The sequence below is a fragment of the Chinchilla lanigera genome, unplaced genomic scaffold, assembly GCF_000276665.1.
Source record: "Chinchilla lanigera isolate Chin_1 unplaced genomic scaffold, ChiLan1.0 scaffold00021, whole genome shotgun sequence".
In the NCBI taxonomy this organism is placed as follows: domain Eukaryota; kingdom Metazoa; phylum Chordata; class Mammalia; order Rodentia; family Chinchillidae; genus Chinchilla; species Chinchilla lanigera.
Genome location: NW_004955422.1, coordinates 11,355,757 through 11,375,067, shown reverse-complemented (window position 1 = coordinate 11,375,067; position 19,311 = coordinate 11,355,757). Strand labels below are relative to the sequence as shown.

General features: G+C 35.9%; 1 protein-coding gene and 1 pseudogene across 2 annotated transcripts in view; one reads left to right on the top strand and one right to left on the bottom strand.

The window, feature by feature from the left end:
• The window catches only part of Pdhx (pyruvate dehydrogenase complex, component X), a 69,800-nt gene that overhangs the window by 30,498 nt on the left and 19,991 nt on the right, over positions 1–19,311 (top strand). The window contains exons 1-4 of one of the 2 annotated variants that reach the window (XM_013514244.1): positions 6,705–6,801; positions 6,960–7,159; positions 10,341–10,439; positions 17,976–18,150. In XM_013514244.1, the coding sequence (XP_013369698.1) occupies positions 6,754–6,801; positions 6,960–7,159; positions 10,341–10,439; positions 17,976–18,150 (522 nt within the window). In that variant the 5' untranslated portion in view covers positions 6,705–6,753. Of the gene's footprint in view, positions 1–6,704; positions 6,802–6,959; positions 7,160–10,340; positions 10,440–17,975; positions 18,151–19,311 lie in introns of those variants that run through there. The other variant, XM_005384137.2, reaches the window with a different exon arrangement.
• LOC102012971 lies at positions 1,874–3,448 on the bottom strand (annotated as a pseudogene).

Genomic DNA, 19,311 nt, shown 5'->3' with positions numbered 1-19,311 from the left:
ACACTTTGGGTTGTTATACTCTAATTAGATACATATCTTTTAATGTTTTTAAAATGTGTTTCTTTCTAGAAAATCCTGTTGCACTTTTACTTTTTCCCCAATATTGAGAATTGAGCCAGGGTCCTGAGCATACTAGATTATATACCTAGCCCTTTTTATAATTTCTGAGGTCTCACTAAATTGCTCAGATTGCACTTGATCTTGGAATCCCTCTGCCTCAGCTTTCAGAGTAGCTAGAATTGCAGGCTTGGAACACTGTGCCCTGCCTTTTGTGCATTTTTTTGAAATCACTTCTTTACTTTTTTTTCAATCTACGTATATTTCATTGTTGATATTTCAGAGTGTCATACATCCTTTACTAGCCACTTATGATACTGACATCCAGGGTAAAACACATTGTTCAAATACAGTTAACCTCCTTGGAGGAAATACGAATTGAAGGTTAATATTGTCCTATCTTTATAACTACATAAATATAAATATTCATACCATTTAACTAATATATGTATTTTGGAAAAGGAAAAGATTGCTTGAATTACCATATGTAATAAACCCAGTTATATTTTTTTGGTATGCTTTTGGCAGGCTATGTTCTTGGCCCTAGTTTTGGATTGTTTGGCTGTAAAAATCTTCCAAAATTGATAGAATTTTCACTTAGCTGCTTAATAATGCATTTCAAATTGCTAACTATGTCAGTGGGTCAGTAATGCATAGTCATCTGGACACAAATGCTATGCAAAAAGGTAGGTAGTTACAGTGAATAACCACCTCTCAGCACAATTATTTCCTGACCGAAAAGAGATCCTATGACACATACACATATTGTGACTCTTTTATTACTCTGTATACTTCTTGGGTAATGGAAATTGGGAGTGTGTATATTCGTGTCACAATATTGCAGTTTTACAGGGAAAAAAACGAACAAAAAAAGTGGTATTACTAGTGGGTTTTTTGTTTGTTTTGTTTTTTGTCTTCTACCCATCTTCCCCACCAGCACCACCCCCGCTAGCAAGAGTTTTATACCTTTATGTTTCATTGTAGAAGAATTCTCAGACTATCACATACAATAAAATGATTTTATAGGAATACACATAAGAGATTTCTACTATTGGAACCAAAGAGTTAGATAACTAAGCTTATTAAAAAAAGGAATGGTCCAAAATTAAGTACAGTACTTAACCCTAAGACTATAAGTGACTACACCTTAATGTTTTAAGTCTACATTTTTGAAAGGATTGGAAATTGTATTTTCTCTTCCTATGAGTTTAATTTCATAGTTTTTCAGAGGCTTTTATATTATTGTACCTTCACAAGTGTACTGTTTTCTTTTTAAGCAGCTGTACAATTTTTCATCTCAATTCCATTTTAAATGTAAGGTAATATTATGTGTGAGTCAAGAAAAAAGCTTAGGTATTCCTCATGTTTTAATGAGAATAACTGCTGTCAGTGTAAATAATGTGATTTATTTCCAGTTTATTTCTGTTAATGGAAGGGTTTTTAAATTCTCTTTTAATCACTAGTAAATTGTCATGCAGATAATCTTTATTGTACATATAGAATCAATTAATGAACTTTAGTCTTAAATTTACATCAAATTAGCAAGTATTTCAAATGATAACTCAGTAAAGTAGTTTCAGGATGATGTATGTGGAGGGTTTACTAGAGGTTGTCTTAAAATTATTTTTTTTCCCAGTACTGGTTGTTGAACCCAAGACCCTTTTTTCTTTTTTTTTTTTTCTCTTTCAATTTTAATTGCCTCATTGCTTTAATTTGCTGTCCTTTCTTTGAAAACCATGACATTTTTATATTTAAGTCAATTTTTTGAAGAGAAACACAAAAGGAAATTTCTTCTGGAACAAAATAATGATGTTCATTCTTCCAGAGGTCCAAATTTAAGGTGTACTGAAACCAAAGCAAAACAAACCCATACAGAAATAAAATGTAATAAAAATCACATTCTAGGGAGTCAGTGCATTTTGCACTCTCTACTGTGCTAATTGTCCTTCATCTGACTTCTTAAAATATAATACCATAGTTCATTGTTTGCTTTTCTAAATTTAAAAGAGAAAACTTTGGAGTTCACAATTGCCTAACTTTTTTTGATGTCATGTGCTGCATACAGAGGACCAGAAGCGGTTTGTGGCACACATGGTTAGGAAATGAACCTCTTAAAGGGTTAGCTTTCTTCCAGGTGGTGTAAAATACCTCCAATTCCAAGTATGAATGGGTACCGATAATTTACTTCAAGAATTCCACAGGATAATATAGGCACCCAAGTTCTTCTGGGAAATTGACGCAGTTGCCCTGTGTAAAGTATTTCCCATCCTGTTTCATTGCTTTCATTGAGAGGTCAAGAACCAGTTGGTCAAGAAGAGAAATCTCCACATGGAGTCGTCTTCTGGAAACATGAAGATGGGGACAGTTGTCAGATCGCTAATCACATAATGTCATTGTCTCCCTTCCCTGTCTATCTCTTCAGCCCTGGAATACAGTCTTCCACTAGGTCATGACAGTGGTCTACCTCAGATGTCACCACATGCTTTTGCATGTGGTTCTTACACCTGTCAAACACTGTGTAGTCAGTCTCTACCATAGTGACTATCTTTTTCTTTAGGTTACCGTTTCACACAATATGCCTCCATTTCTGCCTCCCAGAAGCAGCTCATCTCTTCCAGTGTCGTCTACTTTGCCACTGCCCATGATATCCTGGTGTAGGCCAAATCACTCTGCCAAATTACCATCCCCACTGAGGACAAAGATATTTCCAACCTGCTTAGAGTGTAAACTTGTATTGTTCTGATAAGGTGGACCTTCATCGTACCCCACTTCATCTGTGTCATACTCATCAGCAGCAGGCCAGTGGCTGTTGAAGGTGCCTTCTAAAACTATGGATGGCAAATGCTTCACCTGCCCTGGACTGCCCTGGCTTATTTCTTTCATTCTTTCTTCTGCTTTGTTCAAAAGGTTATCAGTTTCTTCTTTGTCCTGCGTGTGTATCAATGTTTTAACTCCAAAGGTCCAGCATCAGCGATCCATGTGGGTAAATTCTCACACTGGCAAAGCTGATGTTTTTGTTTATGTAGGTTGCTAAGTAGCCACAGTGCTGGCAGGCGTGCAGCAAGTCCATCATGCCTTGCTCCTGGTAAAGAGCCCAGCGATCGTGTAGAATGCTTTTGCCTGTGGCACCCAGCGTGAGATTGAGCGTGCCGTGCCACATAGCTGCCATAGTGAGGCTGGGTCAGCCAGGAGTGCACAGTACTGGGAGGCTTGCAGTAGAGGTGGGTGGAGCCATGGGGAGTCACCCAGGGAAGCCAGTGGCCCTGCTAACACGCAAACATGGATGCCATGTTCTCAGCCATGAGCCACCAGGGCCCTAACTGTGCTCCTGCCACATTAGGTTACCTTAGGTTGAAACAGTCTTACGAAGTCTCCCAGGGCTGGGATTACAGGCAAGTGCCAATATTTTATTGCCTGGTAATGTATTCACTGATAATTTTTATTATATTAGTAGACTGTTCTTTGTAGTAATTTTCAGAAGTAGAATTAATCATTCTCTTTTTTCATGACCCTGGGAATTGAACTCAGAGACATCTTCCTGAGCTAAATCTCCAGCCCCTTTTCAATTTTTTATTTTGAAACAGAGTCTCAGTGTATGTGAGTTTCCTGCTCTGTGATTGAACTTTTTAAACTGGAGAAAATGAATACATCATGTTCTTTGTAGTAGGATATTGATCTTATGTTTCAATTTTAAAAGTACTTATCAGAATTTATATTTAATGCTTTTGCTATCAATTTTTTAGAAAAGTTGGCATTTTGCTTTGATTTTGGATTAACATTTCATAAACAAGTAAACACTTTTGGGAGAAGAAAAAGTATGAGTCTAATAATGATCTTTTAAAAATTTATTTTTTTAATTGTTTATTGGTATAATTTAGATATGCATAATGATCACATTCATCATAGGGAGTTTGTACCTGTACATGATGTATCTTAGTTAAAGCTGATAATTTACATGTATGATAGTATTTCTATGTATGATAGGAAATGACTTGTTACGACTTTTGAAGCATAATTCACAAGATGAGAAGTGATGGATTTTGACTACACCAAAATGAAGTGTTGTTTTACTACAGACAAAATTAGCAAATGAGTGATGTGCTGAGAGAAGAATGTCTTCATGTCATTGGTCAACAAAAGGCTATAACTAGACGAGTCAGGGAACTAAGTTGAAAACCTGCACAAAAAAGAAAGAAAGGAAATGTAGTAAAAATAAATGGGCAAGCCGGGTGGGGTGGCACACACCTGTAATTCCAGCACTTGGGAGGCTGAGGCAGGAAGATCACTCTGAGTTTAAGGCCAGCCTGGGTTACATAGTGAGTTCAAAGCCAATTTGAACTGCATAGGAAGACTTCGTCTCAAAAAAAAAAAAAAACAAAAAAATTAATGGGCAAAAGATACATATAGGCCCTGTATAGAAAGAGAAAATCAGAATGGGTAACATGTGCAAAGACAGGCTCATCCTCATTGTTGGTCAGAGATAGTCTTTCATCAGACGTACGGGTGGACAATATTTTCTGTCTGTGGTATAGCAATTTTTTGCATTTTGATTTTTAAGGGATCCAAATTTATTATTTTTAATGATTGATGCTTTTTGTGGCCTGCTTTTAAAATCTTTGCCTACTCCAAGATCACAAGTATTTTCTCTTATATTTTTTCTAGTAGTTTTATAGTTTTATTTTTTACATTTAGGTCTATGAAATAGTGTAAATGTTTTATGATTCAAAATAAGAGTCAAGGTTCAGCCGCCCCCTCCATATGGGTCTCCAGCTGTTTCTTTTTTTAATTTTAAATTAAGTTTATTGGTACAGTTTAGCTATACATAAAGATCATATTCATCATAGGGAATTTGTACCTGTATATGATATATTTAGATTACTCTTTTTTTTTTTGGTTTTTCTCCAGTACTGGGAACCGAACTCATGACCTTGCGCTTGCCAGGCAGACGCTTTGCCACTGAGCTAAATCCCTAGCCCTAGATTACTCTTTTTTTCCCCAATCCCCTCCCATCCCTTCAACCCTTTTTCCCTTCCCTATTTACAAAGCTTTGTTTCTATTTTATCCTCTTTTTTTAAATCTTTTTTTCCTCCTCCACTGTTGGTTGGGAGTGTAGACTGGTGCAGCCACTATAGCAGTCAGTGTAGAGACTCCTCCAAAAACTAGGGACTAGAGGTTCTACTTGACCCAGCTATTTTCCTCCTGGGTATCTTCCTGGAAGAATTAAAAACATTGTATCACAGCAATATATGCATACCCATGTTTATAGCAACATAGTTTGTAATAGCTAAATCTTGGAAACAACCCAAATGTCCACCAACTGAGGAATGCATAGAAAAGAATTTTTTTATACAATGGAGTACTGCTTAGCCAAAAAGAAGGATTAACTTGAGATATTTCTAGGTTAATGGATGTACCTTGAGACCATACTCTTAAGTGAAATAAATCAGACACGCACGGGTAAGCATCACGCTGTCTCCTGGTGTGAGAAACTGAAAGGATAAATAAGGACCCACATGTACAGTAGACATGTGAAGTAGGAAGAAATTGTTCAAAAGGGAAGAGGAACTGGGTTGGGGGAGAGAAAAGGAAAAAGAAGATTTTAAAAAAAGTTTTTTAAATATAATACTAATCTTTGCTTATCTTTTTGACATAGTAAAGACACATGAACAGCCCACAGAAGTGAAGCTTTTTAATATACAACAACCAAGCAGCTAAATTTTTCTTGGATTGTTCAGTGGTTTTCCACAATTTCTAACTCGTTATGTGTCCTTCATTAGTTTTGTATACCCATTTCTTATGCTTTTTTCATTAAAGCATTGTCCATATTCTTCATTGGTAATTAGTACATTTATAAAGTTTCTTAATCTACAAAATTTATGCCTTATGCGTAGCACACATACAAATAAGCATAATTAGTGTGACTCCAAAGTGCCAAGCCCATCCTAGGAATTACGCTTTCTTATATAATTACTGTGTTAGGGATGCCCTGAAACCTATCACTCTGTTTTTCATTAAATACATCTGTAATGAACCTTATTTAGAGTAATTGAAAAGAATAACATTTTCTTTCTTTAATGACACTACAAAATATTGCTATCTAATGGCATTCCAGGGACTGGTAATTAGTAAATCAGAATTAGCTTGTACTTTATAAATTAATTCTGTTTAACTGCTTAAAATATATTTATCTTTTAAAAATCATTTTTGATCTCTTAGGTTATTAGCTGGCAGCTACTGTGTGAAAAATTGGTTAGCAGGGACACCACTGTGTTTCTGGTATAATTATAAAAAGCCCATGAGATTTATTTCTCAGATTTTATAAGTAGATAGAGATTCAGAGAAATAATAGAGAAACAGTTAAACCGTATTTAACACAACCAGAATAATTAACCCGTTCCATCTATACAGTGGAAGATTCTCCGTCCGCCCCATACAGAGACTAAAGTTTACTGAAAAGATTTTGCTTTAAAATAATTTTAAGGTAGGACTAATTTGAAAGAGTTAATCTCTTGTGAGCTCTTGTACCTCTGAAGCCATCGTGTAGACTGTCTGGGAAAGACAAGTAATTGAAATACACAACCACAGTTTCTTGTTTTGGATTTGTTTTAATTGACATAGCAACAGTATCGCTTACATATTTGAAGGCTGCCAGAAAAAGGAGCAGATCTAGATTTTTCCTTCCTTTCAGGAGGCTGCATGAGTAACTTGGAGAGAAAGAGTGGCGAAGGAGGGTACGTGGAGAAGGTAGGAAAGGAAGGTGGAGGCAAGCAGCCCAGTTGAAAGCACTTCTAGCTCACGTTTAGATCTTTCTAGCCAGTACAAAGTATCCAACTAAGAAATAAACTCCTTCATTCTCTCCTGAGGCTTTCCATCTCTGCTGTTATTTTATTTTTACAACGTAGGTTGAAGAAGGAACTAAAAATATTCGGCTAGGCGCACTAATTGGGTTGATGGTTGAAGAAGGAAAAGACTGGAAGCACGTTGAAGTCCCCAGAGATGTAGGTCCTCCACCACCAGTTGCAAAACCATCAGTGCCTGGCCCCGCACCAGAACCGCAGATTTCTCTATCTGTTAAGAAGGAACCCCCGCCCGGTACATTGCAGTGAGTATGTTTACTTGCATAATGATATAAAAGAAGTTATGGCCGTTCTTGGGATTTTTAATCATTATTATATTCAAAGCATCTTTGTTCATTAAGTAGGAAGTTGCTAATCTTGCCTTTTTTCTCATCTGGGAGTGAGTAGTTTGTTATCGTTGTTCATTCAGTAAACACGTGTTGGATACCTGCTGTGTTCCAGGTACTCTGAAAGCCCTGCTTGCTCAGAGGAGCACAAAACAGTCTGTGTCCACACTGAGCTTGAATTAGGTTTTACAATTCCAGGATGGCATTCAGTATCCAGACTTCCTTATTGTGTTCCCATTCATGGAGTTCTAACTACTGTAATGTGAATTCTGTTTTCAAATGTGTAACTGACAAGATGAAATTACCAGCTTAACATGTATTCCTTTTCAAACTGTCTTGCATTTGAGCTTCTGACAGATGAGAGCTCAACTGCTCAATAACAAAACTGATATTTAGTAAACATTTTACTTCACATAGCTTCAATTGATAACTTCTCTAAATTCTAACAAGTTTTACTTACTTAGTTTAATATTCTCAGTAAGTATGCAGAATTACCTTATGTTAAGAAATTTGTCATAGAGAACTGCTTCTGGACTTAAAAAATAATGCAGAGCCTTTCATTTGTTACTTTTTTCTTTAGTTATCATTGTCAGCTCTGGTCAGAAAAAATTTCACAGTGTTTTCCAAGTATTAATTTGAGGGGTTTTTTGCTTTGCTATTTTTAATCAACTCATAGCATTTGTACATATTATAAGGCATAACACAATAATTCATAGACAGAAAATAAGACTCCTGTGTTTTGACTCCTTTTATTTTCTTTTGATTTACTATGAAAGTCAGAGAGTGTCTCATCAGTGTGTTTTATATGATACTGTATTGTCCTCTTGCAAAGGTAAGTGTACGTTCTGAGATCAATCTGAGGTCACCCTATGTAGGTTGGAAACTGGCTCACTCACCTGTAAATGTGTACAGTGTTGGCCTACACAGTAATTTAAAAAAAAAAAAATAGAAAGTTTTGAATTGGTCTTTTGCTGATCTTATATTAAAATATAGAAATTTGAGTTTCTCTTTAAAGGTCTAAAGATTTCATGATGCTACACAATTATCAAGTAGAGTTACTTTCTGGAAATATAGCAAATTGTTCTTCTACATTTGCTAGTTTTAAACTTTCAGACCCAGCCTGTTTCACTTACATTCTTTGTCTGAATATGCAGTCATTTATGTTTGTTACGTTGCTTAAAGGTTTTAAGAGAAGATAGACACTTAGTAGCCATGTGAACTTGGTGCACTTGCTTCTTTGTCCTACACTCAATATAGTTGTTTCTCTATTCTTATTCTTCTGAAGTATATGTAAAATAAAAATGCTTTCCTATAAAACCAAGGATTTTAAAAAATATATGGAGACAATTCAATAACAATAAAACAAACCCAATTAAAAAGGGAAAATGGCCTTAGATGTTTCTCCCAAGATAAAAAGATGGCTAATGTATACGTGAAAAACATAGTATCTTTAATCATTGGGGACATACAAATCAAAATCCTAATGAGACACTGCTCCAAAGCTATTAGTGTGGGGGACAGTGAATCTTAACATACTATTTTAGATAAAATAGTTTTGGTAAAAGCCTACATGGTGCCTTGGGAAGCCTCCTGGAACAGTGTAAGAGCTAATTCCCCAGATCAACACTGCCCAGGAATGTCTCCCCAAGATAAGGGGGCACCTAGGCCTAGGTAACCCTCCGTGACCCTGCCTGGGCAGTTCCATCTCCTGGCTCTAGGTAAACATTGTAACCCTAAAGGAATGCATAGGTTGTAAAAAAGGAGACAAATGGAATATAATGTGGGAAACATCTATCATGGTTAGACATGTGACTTGCAACTGACCTGGGGTCCAACAGGCTGAGAGAAACACCATATGCTCACTGGGGTCAGCGAATGTAACATCCCAAACTGTTGCCAATGGAAACCAAAATGTATATAAGGTGAAACAAAGTTGGCCATTCCTGCTTCCAGATTGGCAAGAGAATTGAGGGTGGCTAGCCTCAAATTAAACTCTAGTTTTGTTCTCAGTAGAGTCGGGTCTGTTGTAGAATACAGTCCAATTTGTGCCAAGGGAATTTCTGCCATAACATTAAGATGGTTATTATTAAAAAACAAGAGAAACAAAAACCTCAGAATATAATCAGTGGTGGTGAGGATGTGGAGAAACTGGAACTCTGTGCATTGCTAGTGAAAATGTAAAATGATATAGCTTCAGTGAAAACAGTATGACGTTTGTTCAGAAAAGAGAATTGCCATATCATCCAGCAAGTCTACTTCTAAATATATTCAAAAGAATTAAAAGGAGGCATCGTATTTATACATCTGTGTTCACTGTTCACAGCACTATACATAATAGCAAAATGGTGGAAACAACTTATATGTCCGAAATGGTATGTACATACCTTGAAATGTATTTTAGCCTTAACAGACAGGACATTCTGGTATATGCTACAACATGGACAAACCTTGAAGACGTGCTGAGGAAAATGAAGCTGGTCACAGAAGCACATACATTGTGTGATTCCACTGACACAAAATATGAAATCCATAATAAAATGGATGGAGACCAAGTAGAATAATAAGGGACTGGGAGGCAGGAACAATGGGAAGTTATTACTTAATGACTGTGAGTTTCAATGGAAAGATGAAAAAGTTTTGGAGATGGATGATGGTGATTGTTGCACAACAGCGTGATTGTACTTAATGCCACTGAACTGTATACCTTAAAATGCTTAAGATTTAAAATTTTCTGTATGGTTTGTCATGATAAAAATATATGCACAGTATAGTTCGTTCCTTATTGATGTGTTAGGAAGGGCCATTGAAATTTAATTACTTAAAATTTAATTACTTAAAATATGACTACTTTTTGCTAATGAATGTGTACTCTTACTAAAAGAGTACTCTGACATAGTAACTAGTTAATTTTTTCTGAAAATGTTTTGAAAAGTAAAATAGAGCAGTACAGACGAATTTATTTGACTGTGACCATCTATGGGAGTCATTTTAGTTTTAGTATTTTAAATTTCTAATTATCCCCCAAACTTTTGACATTTAGATCTGTTTGAATCAATGGAAATGTTAATTAGTTCCATTCAGTTTCATGTTTTCTTCTTAGGTTCCGTTTAAGTCCAGCTGCGCGCAACATTCTGGAGAAACATGCACTGGATGCCAGCCAGGGCACAGCTACCGGCCCTCGGGGGATCTTCACTAAAGAGTATGTGGGTGCTTTTTGTAATAATCAATTCGGTTATTTATCTTTTTCTGAAGGATTTTTAAAAGAGCTTATTCAGTGTTTAGATTTAAAAGGAGATACACTTTCCTTTTGTGCTTTGAATTGCTTTTGTCTGGGTAGATTGTATTCTATGCAAGAGTTGTTTTCTGAATAATTGCTGCAGTATTGAAGAACATTTCTAATTTAGTATGTAATTAAGCCGGATCCTTAGAAATGGTGATTAATGCAGAAAACTAGATTGCCAAATAGGGAAACAACTTTATATTGTTTCACGTTTGTATTAAGTCATCACCCAATTGCATTTAAATTTCTGAAAGGTGGAAATATATTTTTACAAGTAATATAGTTCTTAGCTATTTAGATTTTATTCATTTGTTTCAAAGTAACAGTTGGTTCTGTTTGTGGCTTTTCTTTTCTAGTCCATTGATCTGCTTCTCCATGAGTTAGTACCACTTTTCTTAGTACCATACTTTTAATTATAAGTGTTTTATAGTATGCTTTAAAATCTGATAGAGAGATCAGATTTCTTTCCATTGCTCTTCTTTTTCTATAAACTAGTTTTATTGGGATAGTCTTACTTTATTCCTCCAAATGAATTTTAAGCAAATCTTCAAGCTCCACTGGTAGGGGTGGAGAAAAGTTTTATGGGATTGTATTTAATTAACTTTGTGAGAACTGGCATCTTTTGTGTTTTTCTTTTATGGAGAAAAGGTAAGTCAAACATTTATAACAAAATCATAGGAGAAAAACAATAGTCAGTACATTACATGTTGTTATCTTCAAAGTAGTTGCTCAGGGTATAAGATGTAGGCATAAAAATTTTTCCGGTCAATGTTAGCACAAGCAAGAACTGGCATCTTTATATGATAATGAGACTTCGTTTTTCAAGAGATGAGTGCATCTTTCCAGTTGTCTAAATTTTTTGAGTCTCTTAAGAGTATATTAAAACAGATGGCCCCTTCTCTACTGGGACTTAATCTAAGGCAGAAGACAGAGAATAAGCAAATAGGCTTATGAACTCTGTAGTAATATGTGGCACATTTCTGTTGACAGTCATATTAAATATTTCAAACTAAACTAATCTTTTGAAGCAATACACTCATTCCATGCTTGACTAACACTAGTAAGATATAATAGTACTGACCAGAATCTTTATAACTTGAGATAAAACAAATGGTATGAAATTATTAAGTGGTAGTGCTGGACTAGGCAACTTGACTTTTTTCACTAATTTTCTGTTCATTAGAGCAATGATTTACTGTTGGGTATTGCTTCTATTGAAAGCAATTAATTTTATTTCTTAGAGGTCCTCATTTCTCTATACCAGTGATGGCAAACCTTTTAGAGATGAGTGCCCAAACTGCAACCCAGAACCCACTTATCTATTGCAAAGTGCCAACAGTGCAATTAAACCTGAACACTGAGGTTTTAGTTTAGAAAAAACATCTCATACATGGACATCTTTTGTCTTAAAAGCAAATAACGTGTGCCCTGGGTTCACCGCTACTGCACTGAAGTATGGCCTTACTATTTTATAACCAAATGTGTGTGCGTGTTTCTGTGACATACGCACTGGGTAGTTTATACCATAGTACATGTGTTGGAAATCTGCTGTCCTGAAAGCTCCTGAAAGAATATTCTAAACCATGGCATTTTTAGAGGATTTAAAGGTTCACTTACCCATTAAAAAACTAAAATTAAAAATCCTCACAGCCAGTCAAGGCTAGTTTCTTTACCCACGTCAACGTTCATTTAGTACCTATACTTGATACCTTTATTTTGTTAATCATTTACCGGTGTATGCCATAGTACAATTCTGTAGAAATGGAATAAAACAGTTATCTCCATAAAAAGATAGATCTGCCTTGCTGACGATTCTGAGGGACAGGATGAAGAATCTACATTTAATTCATTCAGTTATTTAGATTGGGTAAAGTATAAAATAATCACAGCTGTGCTTAGAAGGATCAGTTTTTCAAATTTGTGTAGGAGAAATTGAAACAAAATCTTTATGATAAGGAAGTAAATTACTAGGCTTGTAAAGTAATTAATTCAAGAGATCATACTTTTTTACTTTGATGTGTGTAGAAGTAGTAAAAGGGAGATTCTGAAGAGACACCATGAGGATGGAATCCAGAAGCCTTTGAACATAGATTGTAGGCCAGGGTGACAATAGTTGAGGAAGGACTTTGGAATTCTGGTCTGTGTGGTGAAAACATTGGTACACAAACTGAAGTGAATAGTTTTGGGGACGCATTTGTCTTGGCGTGGAGTGAGTTATATTTGAAGCTCATGGTTAGCTTTTAGAATCCCTCCAGGGATTAGGATCAGTAAAGTGAAGATGTGTCAGGGGAGATAGCTTGGGACTTGAGAGGTAGGTTTGGTATGTGATAAAGCAGTGTAATTGAGATCGTCCATAGTCAAGAGTATCTGGAAGGTTAAATTGGGAGGTGGATGAAAAGTCAGAGAAGATGGGGTCTGAGAAAAGGCCTTTGAATTTGGTGATTAGGTGACCTTTTAGAAGACAGTGAAGTAGTGTGGCAGTGGTGGAATAAAAAAATAAGACCTTTTTCTTTTTCCATATGTGCTTAGTACATATGTGATAATATACATACTGCTTTTTTAAAAAAGCCTGACTTGAAAATCATTAATGTAACATTTCCTATGGAGAACAGAACTGTACAGTATTATCTTCTGGATACCCTAAAAGCACAATTTAAAGTTAAGCTTTTCATATTTCTGCCATCTTTCTTCTTCATTTTCCCAGTTCTCTTCCTTGCCCTTATTCCTTAATTCGCCACCATAGTTAAATTAATAGGCTTCGAAATATGAAATATTACAAAAGGTTTCATGAGAAAAATGGATCCTTAAATTGTACACTACTGAAGATTTTTGCTTTCTGTGGTTACTGAAGATAAAGATGTCAGTGTTTTAAAGTGAATGGCCTGGTGTTATTTACAGAAAAGTTATCCTCTGGCGGTTGAAAAATAGTAGGCTTGGGCTGGGGATTTAGCTCAGCGGCAAAAGCGCCTGCCTGGCAAGCGCAAGGTCGTGAGCTCGGTTCTCGGTACCGGAGAAAAACAAAAACAAACAAACGAAAAAGAAAAATAGTAGGCTTGGGCAGTAAAATGCCCCGCAAAATCCATTAGCACACTTTCTGGACATGGTGAGGGGTAGTTTCCTCTATGTTCGGTCAATTGCAAGTGCAAGTAGCACAATAGTCAGTTAAAATGATCTTCTGACCCATTAGATTTGTGAAGAAAATCATAGGTGTCAGAGCTACTATTGCAATTTTGCATTCAGATGTATTCCTTAGGATATATGTTGTGCAAAGTGTGAGCCCTGATTCAGGAAAATGCCTCCAGGTGACTGTCAGAATATTAAAGGAGAGCCAAATGCCGGGCTGCAGTTGGAGGCAGAACACATGTAGGTTCTTCGCCTGTAGCCTTCCTGTCTTTGGTATATCTGATTCTTAAATCATAATTGGAGTTAATGTTTTTGTTCATATCACAACCTCAAGAATCTGGTAAGACAGGCATACCAGAGTCCCCTTTTTGGTAACTCTTCTTTTTAAAATTAATTCACCCAAATGAATTGCTTTATGGGAGATTGTGATAGAGAAGGTGCTCCCACAGGGAATTTCCAGAGCATCCTCTGTGTTTGTGCAGGATCTGCATAGAGTATTTGTTTTTCTCCAAGTTTTTAAAGCTCTTCATGCCTATTTAATTTGTAAGTTCAATATAATTAATTATTTAGCCCATGGAAATTATTAAAATCATTCCTGCACTACAGAAACTAAGTTGTTGACTGGTATTAAGCAATACTTAACATTTATACTTCATAAAGTATGTAATTATAAAATCAGCAATGAAAGTTTACTGTGAACCAGTGACCAGAAGTGCTTGCTATGTGCTTGCTTACAATTAATGAGTCCTGTTTACTTGTATGAGTAGCAAGTGACATTTTACCCACCCAAATCGTAATTGCCAGAGGGATACAGGTAAGCTAACTTTTTCTTGATAAAATAGTAAGTGATCATTAGGTTGACAGTGGGATAAAAACGTATGTAGGTAGTATCATGTAGGTATAATCACCAACCTGATTTTAAATAGGTATATTTAGGTATTAAAAACAAATTTTTAGCCTCCTTGTCTTGTATGATTGCTTTTTTATTGACTTGAGAGTATACTAGTGATCTTCATATAAGGAAATTAATGTATGTTGGTTTTGCCATTCTGGCATTAAATTTTAATTTTATTTAAAATCCAGATCAGTAGAACAGTTTGGCAGAGAGATATATTTAATTATGTTACATAAAGTGGAAGAGACTAATAGTTAGGCTGTGACTTATGAGAGCTTTCTAAATTTCTGTTTTTGGAAGCATTTTTCTAAATCAACAGAAAGCCCTATTTTATATCGGTGTAGGCATTTTTTCAGTCTGACTAGAATTTTGGCTCATGACAGGTCTCCAGGGATTTTATTGGCAGACACATAGGTATAATCGAAGTTAACTGGAAAACAGTACTTTTAGGTATAAATGTCAAAAGTAGAGTTAAAATTATTTCTGTACCAAAGTAAGCTTTTCAAAGGCCACAAAGATCCATAAGATACTTCCCTAGGACATGTACCTATGATGCTCCCTCAGTCTTTCTATCACCATGACCAGGTTGTGGTTTACTTTTGAGAACCAGCATTGCTACCAGGTATGTTCCTGTTACTCTTTATGGGAAAAAGGGCCTTTGTCAGGAAGGCCCACGTTTAGCTTTTGATTAGATAGGTCCCGTGTCTTTACTCAGTTCCAAGGTTGCTGTTCAACTCAGATAGGCTTATTTAATTCCCTAACAGTCTGTTCTTAGGAGAAAACTCTGCCATATTTTGTATTTAATTTGCATAGCACGTACATAGGTATTGGAAAATGTATAGAAAATGGGCAGGCTTTGGATTGGCTCCGGAGTTTGAAACCAGCTGTGGCGCTACTCGCTGCCTACCGCTCCAGCTTTGTCTTGTGACTCTGCCTCATTCATGTACTCCTTCAGTGCTGCGCTTCCCTCTGCTCTTTCCTGCCTTTACCCTCGTTCTTCCTTCTGCCTGGGAAGATTCTTTTTCTAGCTCTTGACCTTGTTCCTTCATATAATTCTTCACAAATATCTTCTCAGTCCTTCTCTGACCATCTGATTTGAAAGTTACCCTGTTTCTAATCCATTGCTCTTTATCTCATTATTCTACTTTATTTTCTTTATTTCAGATCCATCACAATCGTGTTGATTTCTTTATGTATTGATATGTAATATGTAACAATGTGTCATATGTAACAATGTGATGGAAAGTGTCCTTTTTAACCTGGAATCACCCGACATCTCGAATAGGTGCTTGAGAAATACTGTGCTTTAGACAGAGAATTTAACCATTGTGAACCTACTCATCTGTAAATTAAGATCGCATAACATGAACGCTTATTTGACACATGATAGGGTTATTTTTCCACTTTTACCCTCTTTCAATACTTAGGGATCCACTGTGATGTATTGTTTTAGATTTACTTGTCAATATGACCTCTCATCTAAACATAGTTTATTAGTTTTGAAATAAGTTAGTTGCACTTAATGCAAAGTCATGTGTCCCTTTCTGCATCTGATACAAAGCACAGATCCTCTTTCCTGGCAAACATGTCAGTGCGCATTGAGGTGTCTCTTTAATGATGTACCCCAGGTTAGAACATTCTTATCTATGTTACTTTTTTATTGTGGATAACAAGTTTCAACAAACTTGGCACCTTGAATACCTGTTCGTTACCTAACAGTTCTGTAGGTCAGAAGTCTGGGCGCAGCATGGCTTATAGTTTCATAGGACTAAAATCCAGGCATCACCCAGAGTGAGGTGTCATATGAAGGTTGGGGGTCCTCTTCCAGTTGGGGGCTATCAGACTGCAACACCTATTTCCTTGCTAGCTGTCAATCAGGCAGTACTCTCACCTCCTAGAGCTCAGCTTCCTTCAGATCCTGCCCTCGTGGCCGTCTCTGTAGATAGAAATCACGATAACTATTTGCTTCAAGGCCAGCAGTTGAATCTCTTTTAGCCCGTGGTTCTTTCAGGAGACCCAGTTCCTTCTTCCCTGTTATGTCTAGCTCCTCCAAGATAATTTGCCTTTTGATTAACTTGAAGTCTACTGATCTGGAACCTTAGTCACACACAGAATCCCATCAGCTTTGTCATATAACGTAGCCTAATCAGGGCAGTGATACATGTCATATTCATAGACCCACTTACAGGCTACAGGGATCATATAGGGCATTGGTGGCGAACATAGGGCATGTGTGCCTCAGCGGGCTGTTAGTATCCCTGAAAGCTCTGAAAGGTTTACCATCACTGATACAGCATAACAACACTGGCACCACTTTAGAAGTCTGCCTATGATGTTGTTATAAGATATTAAATAGGAGATTGTGTGTGAGGGGAGGATAATTGTCATGTCAGATGTGCTCAGCAGATGCAAAGTGTCTCCCTTTATGGTTTTGATTTGATGACGTCAAAATCAGGACAATACTGAAATATTAACTGTGTTTTAAACTATAAGTTGTCTTTAGATTTGTGTTGCTCTGATTTTGTTTTTCTATATTATACAAAAAGTACTTTAAAAAATTCTTCTAACTGGGGCATGGTGGTGCACACCTGTAATACCAGTACTCAGAAGGCTGAGGCAGGAGGATTGCTATGAGTTTGAGGCCATCCTGGGCTACACAGTGAGTTCAAGACAGCCTGAACTACATAGGGAGACTCTCTCTCAAAAGACAAAAAAAATTTTTTTTTCTGAAAAGCTGTTTAAAAAAATACATTACTTTTCCCCAAGGCAACTTAGTACAATGAATTGAAGACTTGGCATATATTGTAGTTTAATTATACCCTTAAAAAAAAAAGATAATTTTGTTTTTTGAAGTAATAAAAAGGTAAATCTGAAGCTATTTTTCATTCTAAGTGATGCTGTGAATTTGGTTTTTTATGTTAGGTTGTGCTAATTGCATATTGAGCAAATTAAAAGTAATGTAATTTTCTGGCCATAAAAAAGCTCATTTGCACTAGAAGAAATAATGCTTTAGTAAATAGCTTACTGAAAACCTTTGATACAGTAAATTTCATACTTTCCGAATGCTATGTGAAAATTATTTCACAGGTATAAAGATTGAAGGCATGCTTTAATTAGTGAATTGCTCTTATCAAGTGACATTCTACTCCCAACAAAAAGAATAATTTGCTCTGTAAAGATTACTATCTATATCCAGTATTTTCATAAAATTCTGTTATTTAGTTTTGAAAATGTATATGTACGTAGCTACTAGCTAAATGAGAATCAGCAGGCCATGTAGGAAAAGGATTTCCTTTTCGAGCTCAAATAATTGCTTTTGCATTGTACGCTTTGCAATGATATTTCTGTATCTCCCTTTACATCTTGCCTCCATTTTCTAAGGGTTGTCTTATATTCCTTTGTTGCTAACTAGTTATCTAATTTCCTCTCATCTCCAGGGATGCTCTCAACCTGGTCAAATTGAAACAGGCAGGCAAGATTACTGAATCCAGGCCAGCCGCAGCTCCTCCCTCCACTCCCACAGCATCTGTAGCCCCACAGGTCACCGCTGGGCCGTCTTATCCACGTCCAATGATCCCACCAGTATCGACTCCTGGCCAACCTAATGCTGTGGTAATGTCCTCTGAGTAAGATATTTATTTTTCAGATAAGAAAGAACATAAAAATAATTAATGTATATTTTATAAGTAATTTTATCAATCCATCTTAGTAGTAGTTTATACATTTACGAAAAACGATTTTCCAAATGCTTTTCTTGCAGATTTCCTAGAACAAACATGTTTGTTTATACTGCACTAAATTCCAAGGAGAAATTATGACTTGATTTTAAAGGTACTGCAAGGTCCACAGTCTCAGTACATGTTATTACTCTGTAATCATGATACTTTTCACATTTTTTTTTCCTTGTATGTAATAATTGATAGATGACCCTAGCTCCTTTTTATAGATGTTTTAATCTTTGACTAGGAAATTGATAGTCTCACCATGAAGAGCTATATAGACTGATGCTTTTCTTCTTAGCTATGTGTACTGTAACAGCTGTTTTTTGTTCTCAAATTATTCCATTTTTCCTCTCGTGTCTCGTCCCTAGTACCTCTCACATCATTTGTACTTCCTATCAGAAGGAATGCAAGATAGTCGGGTTTGTTTAATAATACATAGGCGCTTAAAAGTGAAAAGAAATATAATAAACCTATACAGTTCTAACTGCTGGAGAAATACATTTCATTGTACTATTTCAAAACAATTAAAAACAGTACAAATTTCTTAAGAAACATTTTTAATGTACATTGATGATTTTTAACACAAAACTTTCATGTGTAGGCAGATCTTTCTTTAAAAAGTAGGTTATTCAAATTAGGAGGGTAAACCTTACTTTCAAATTCTAATGCAATGTATAAAAGATTTATTCTATTTGATTAAGCATTTTGCTAATGTAAGAGATCATTTACTTAAAAAAAAAAATCAGGTATATCCTCAGCTGCTTTGTAATATCCTTAGCTGATTATAGTCCTCTCCCAAAGTGAAGTGAAGGAGAACGAAGGAAATAAATGGAATTTAAAGTCTGTCATGTTTTTATGAGAGAGAGGGCCAGGGAATAGAATGGAAAAGCCTTCAGTCAAGTTTCAGGAAAATTCTCTTTCAGTCATACTTCATATTTTGAATTCTTAGGAAATAAGATACTTGGGATTTTGTTTCAAATTACAAACCAAAATAGAGGTAATTTCACATACAATCCATTATATTAAATTATCTTTTTATACTTTATACTAT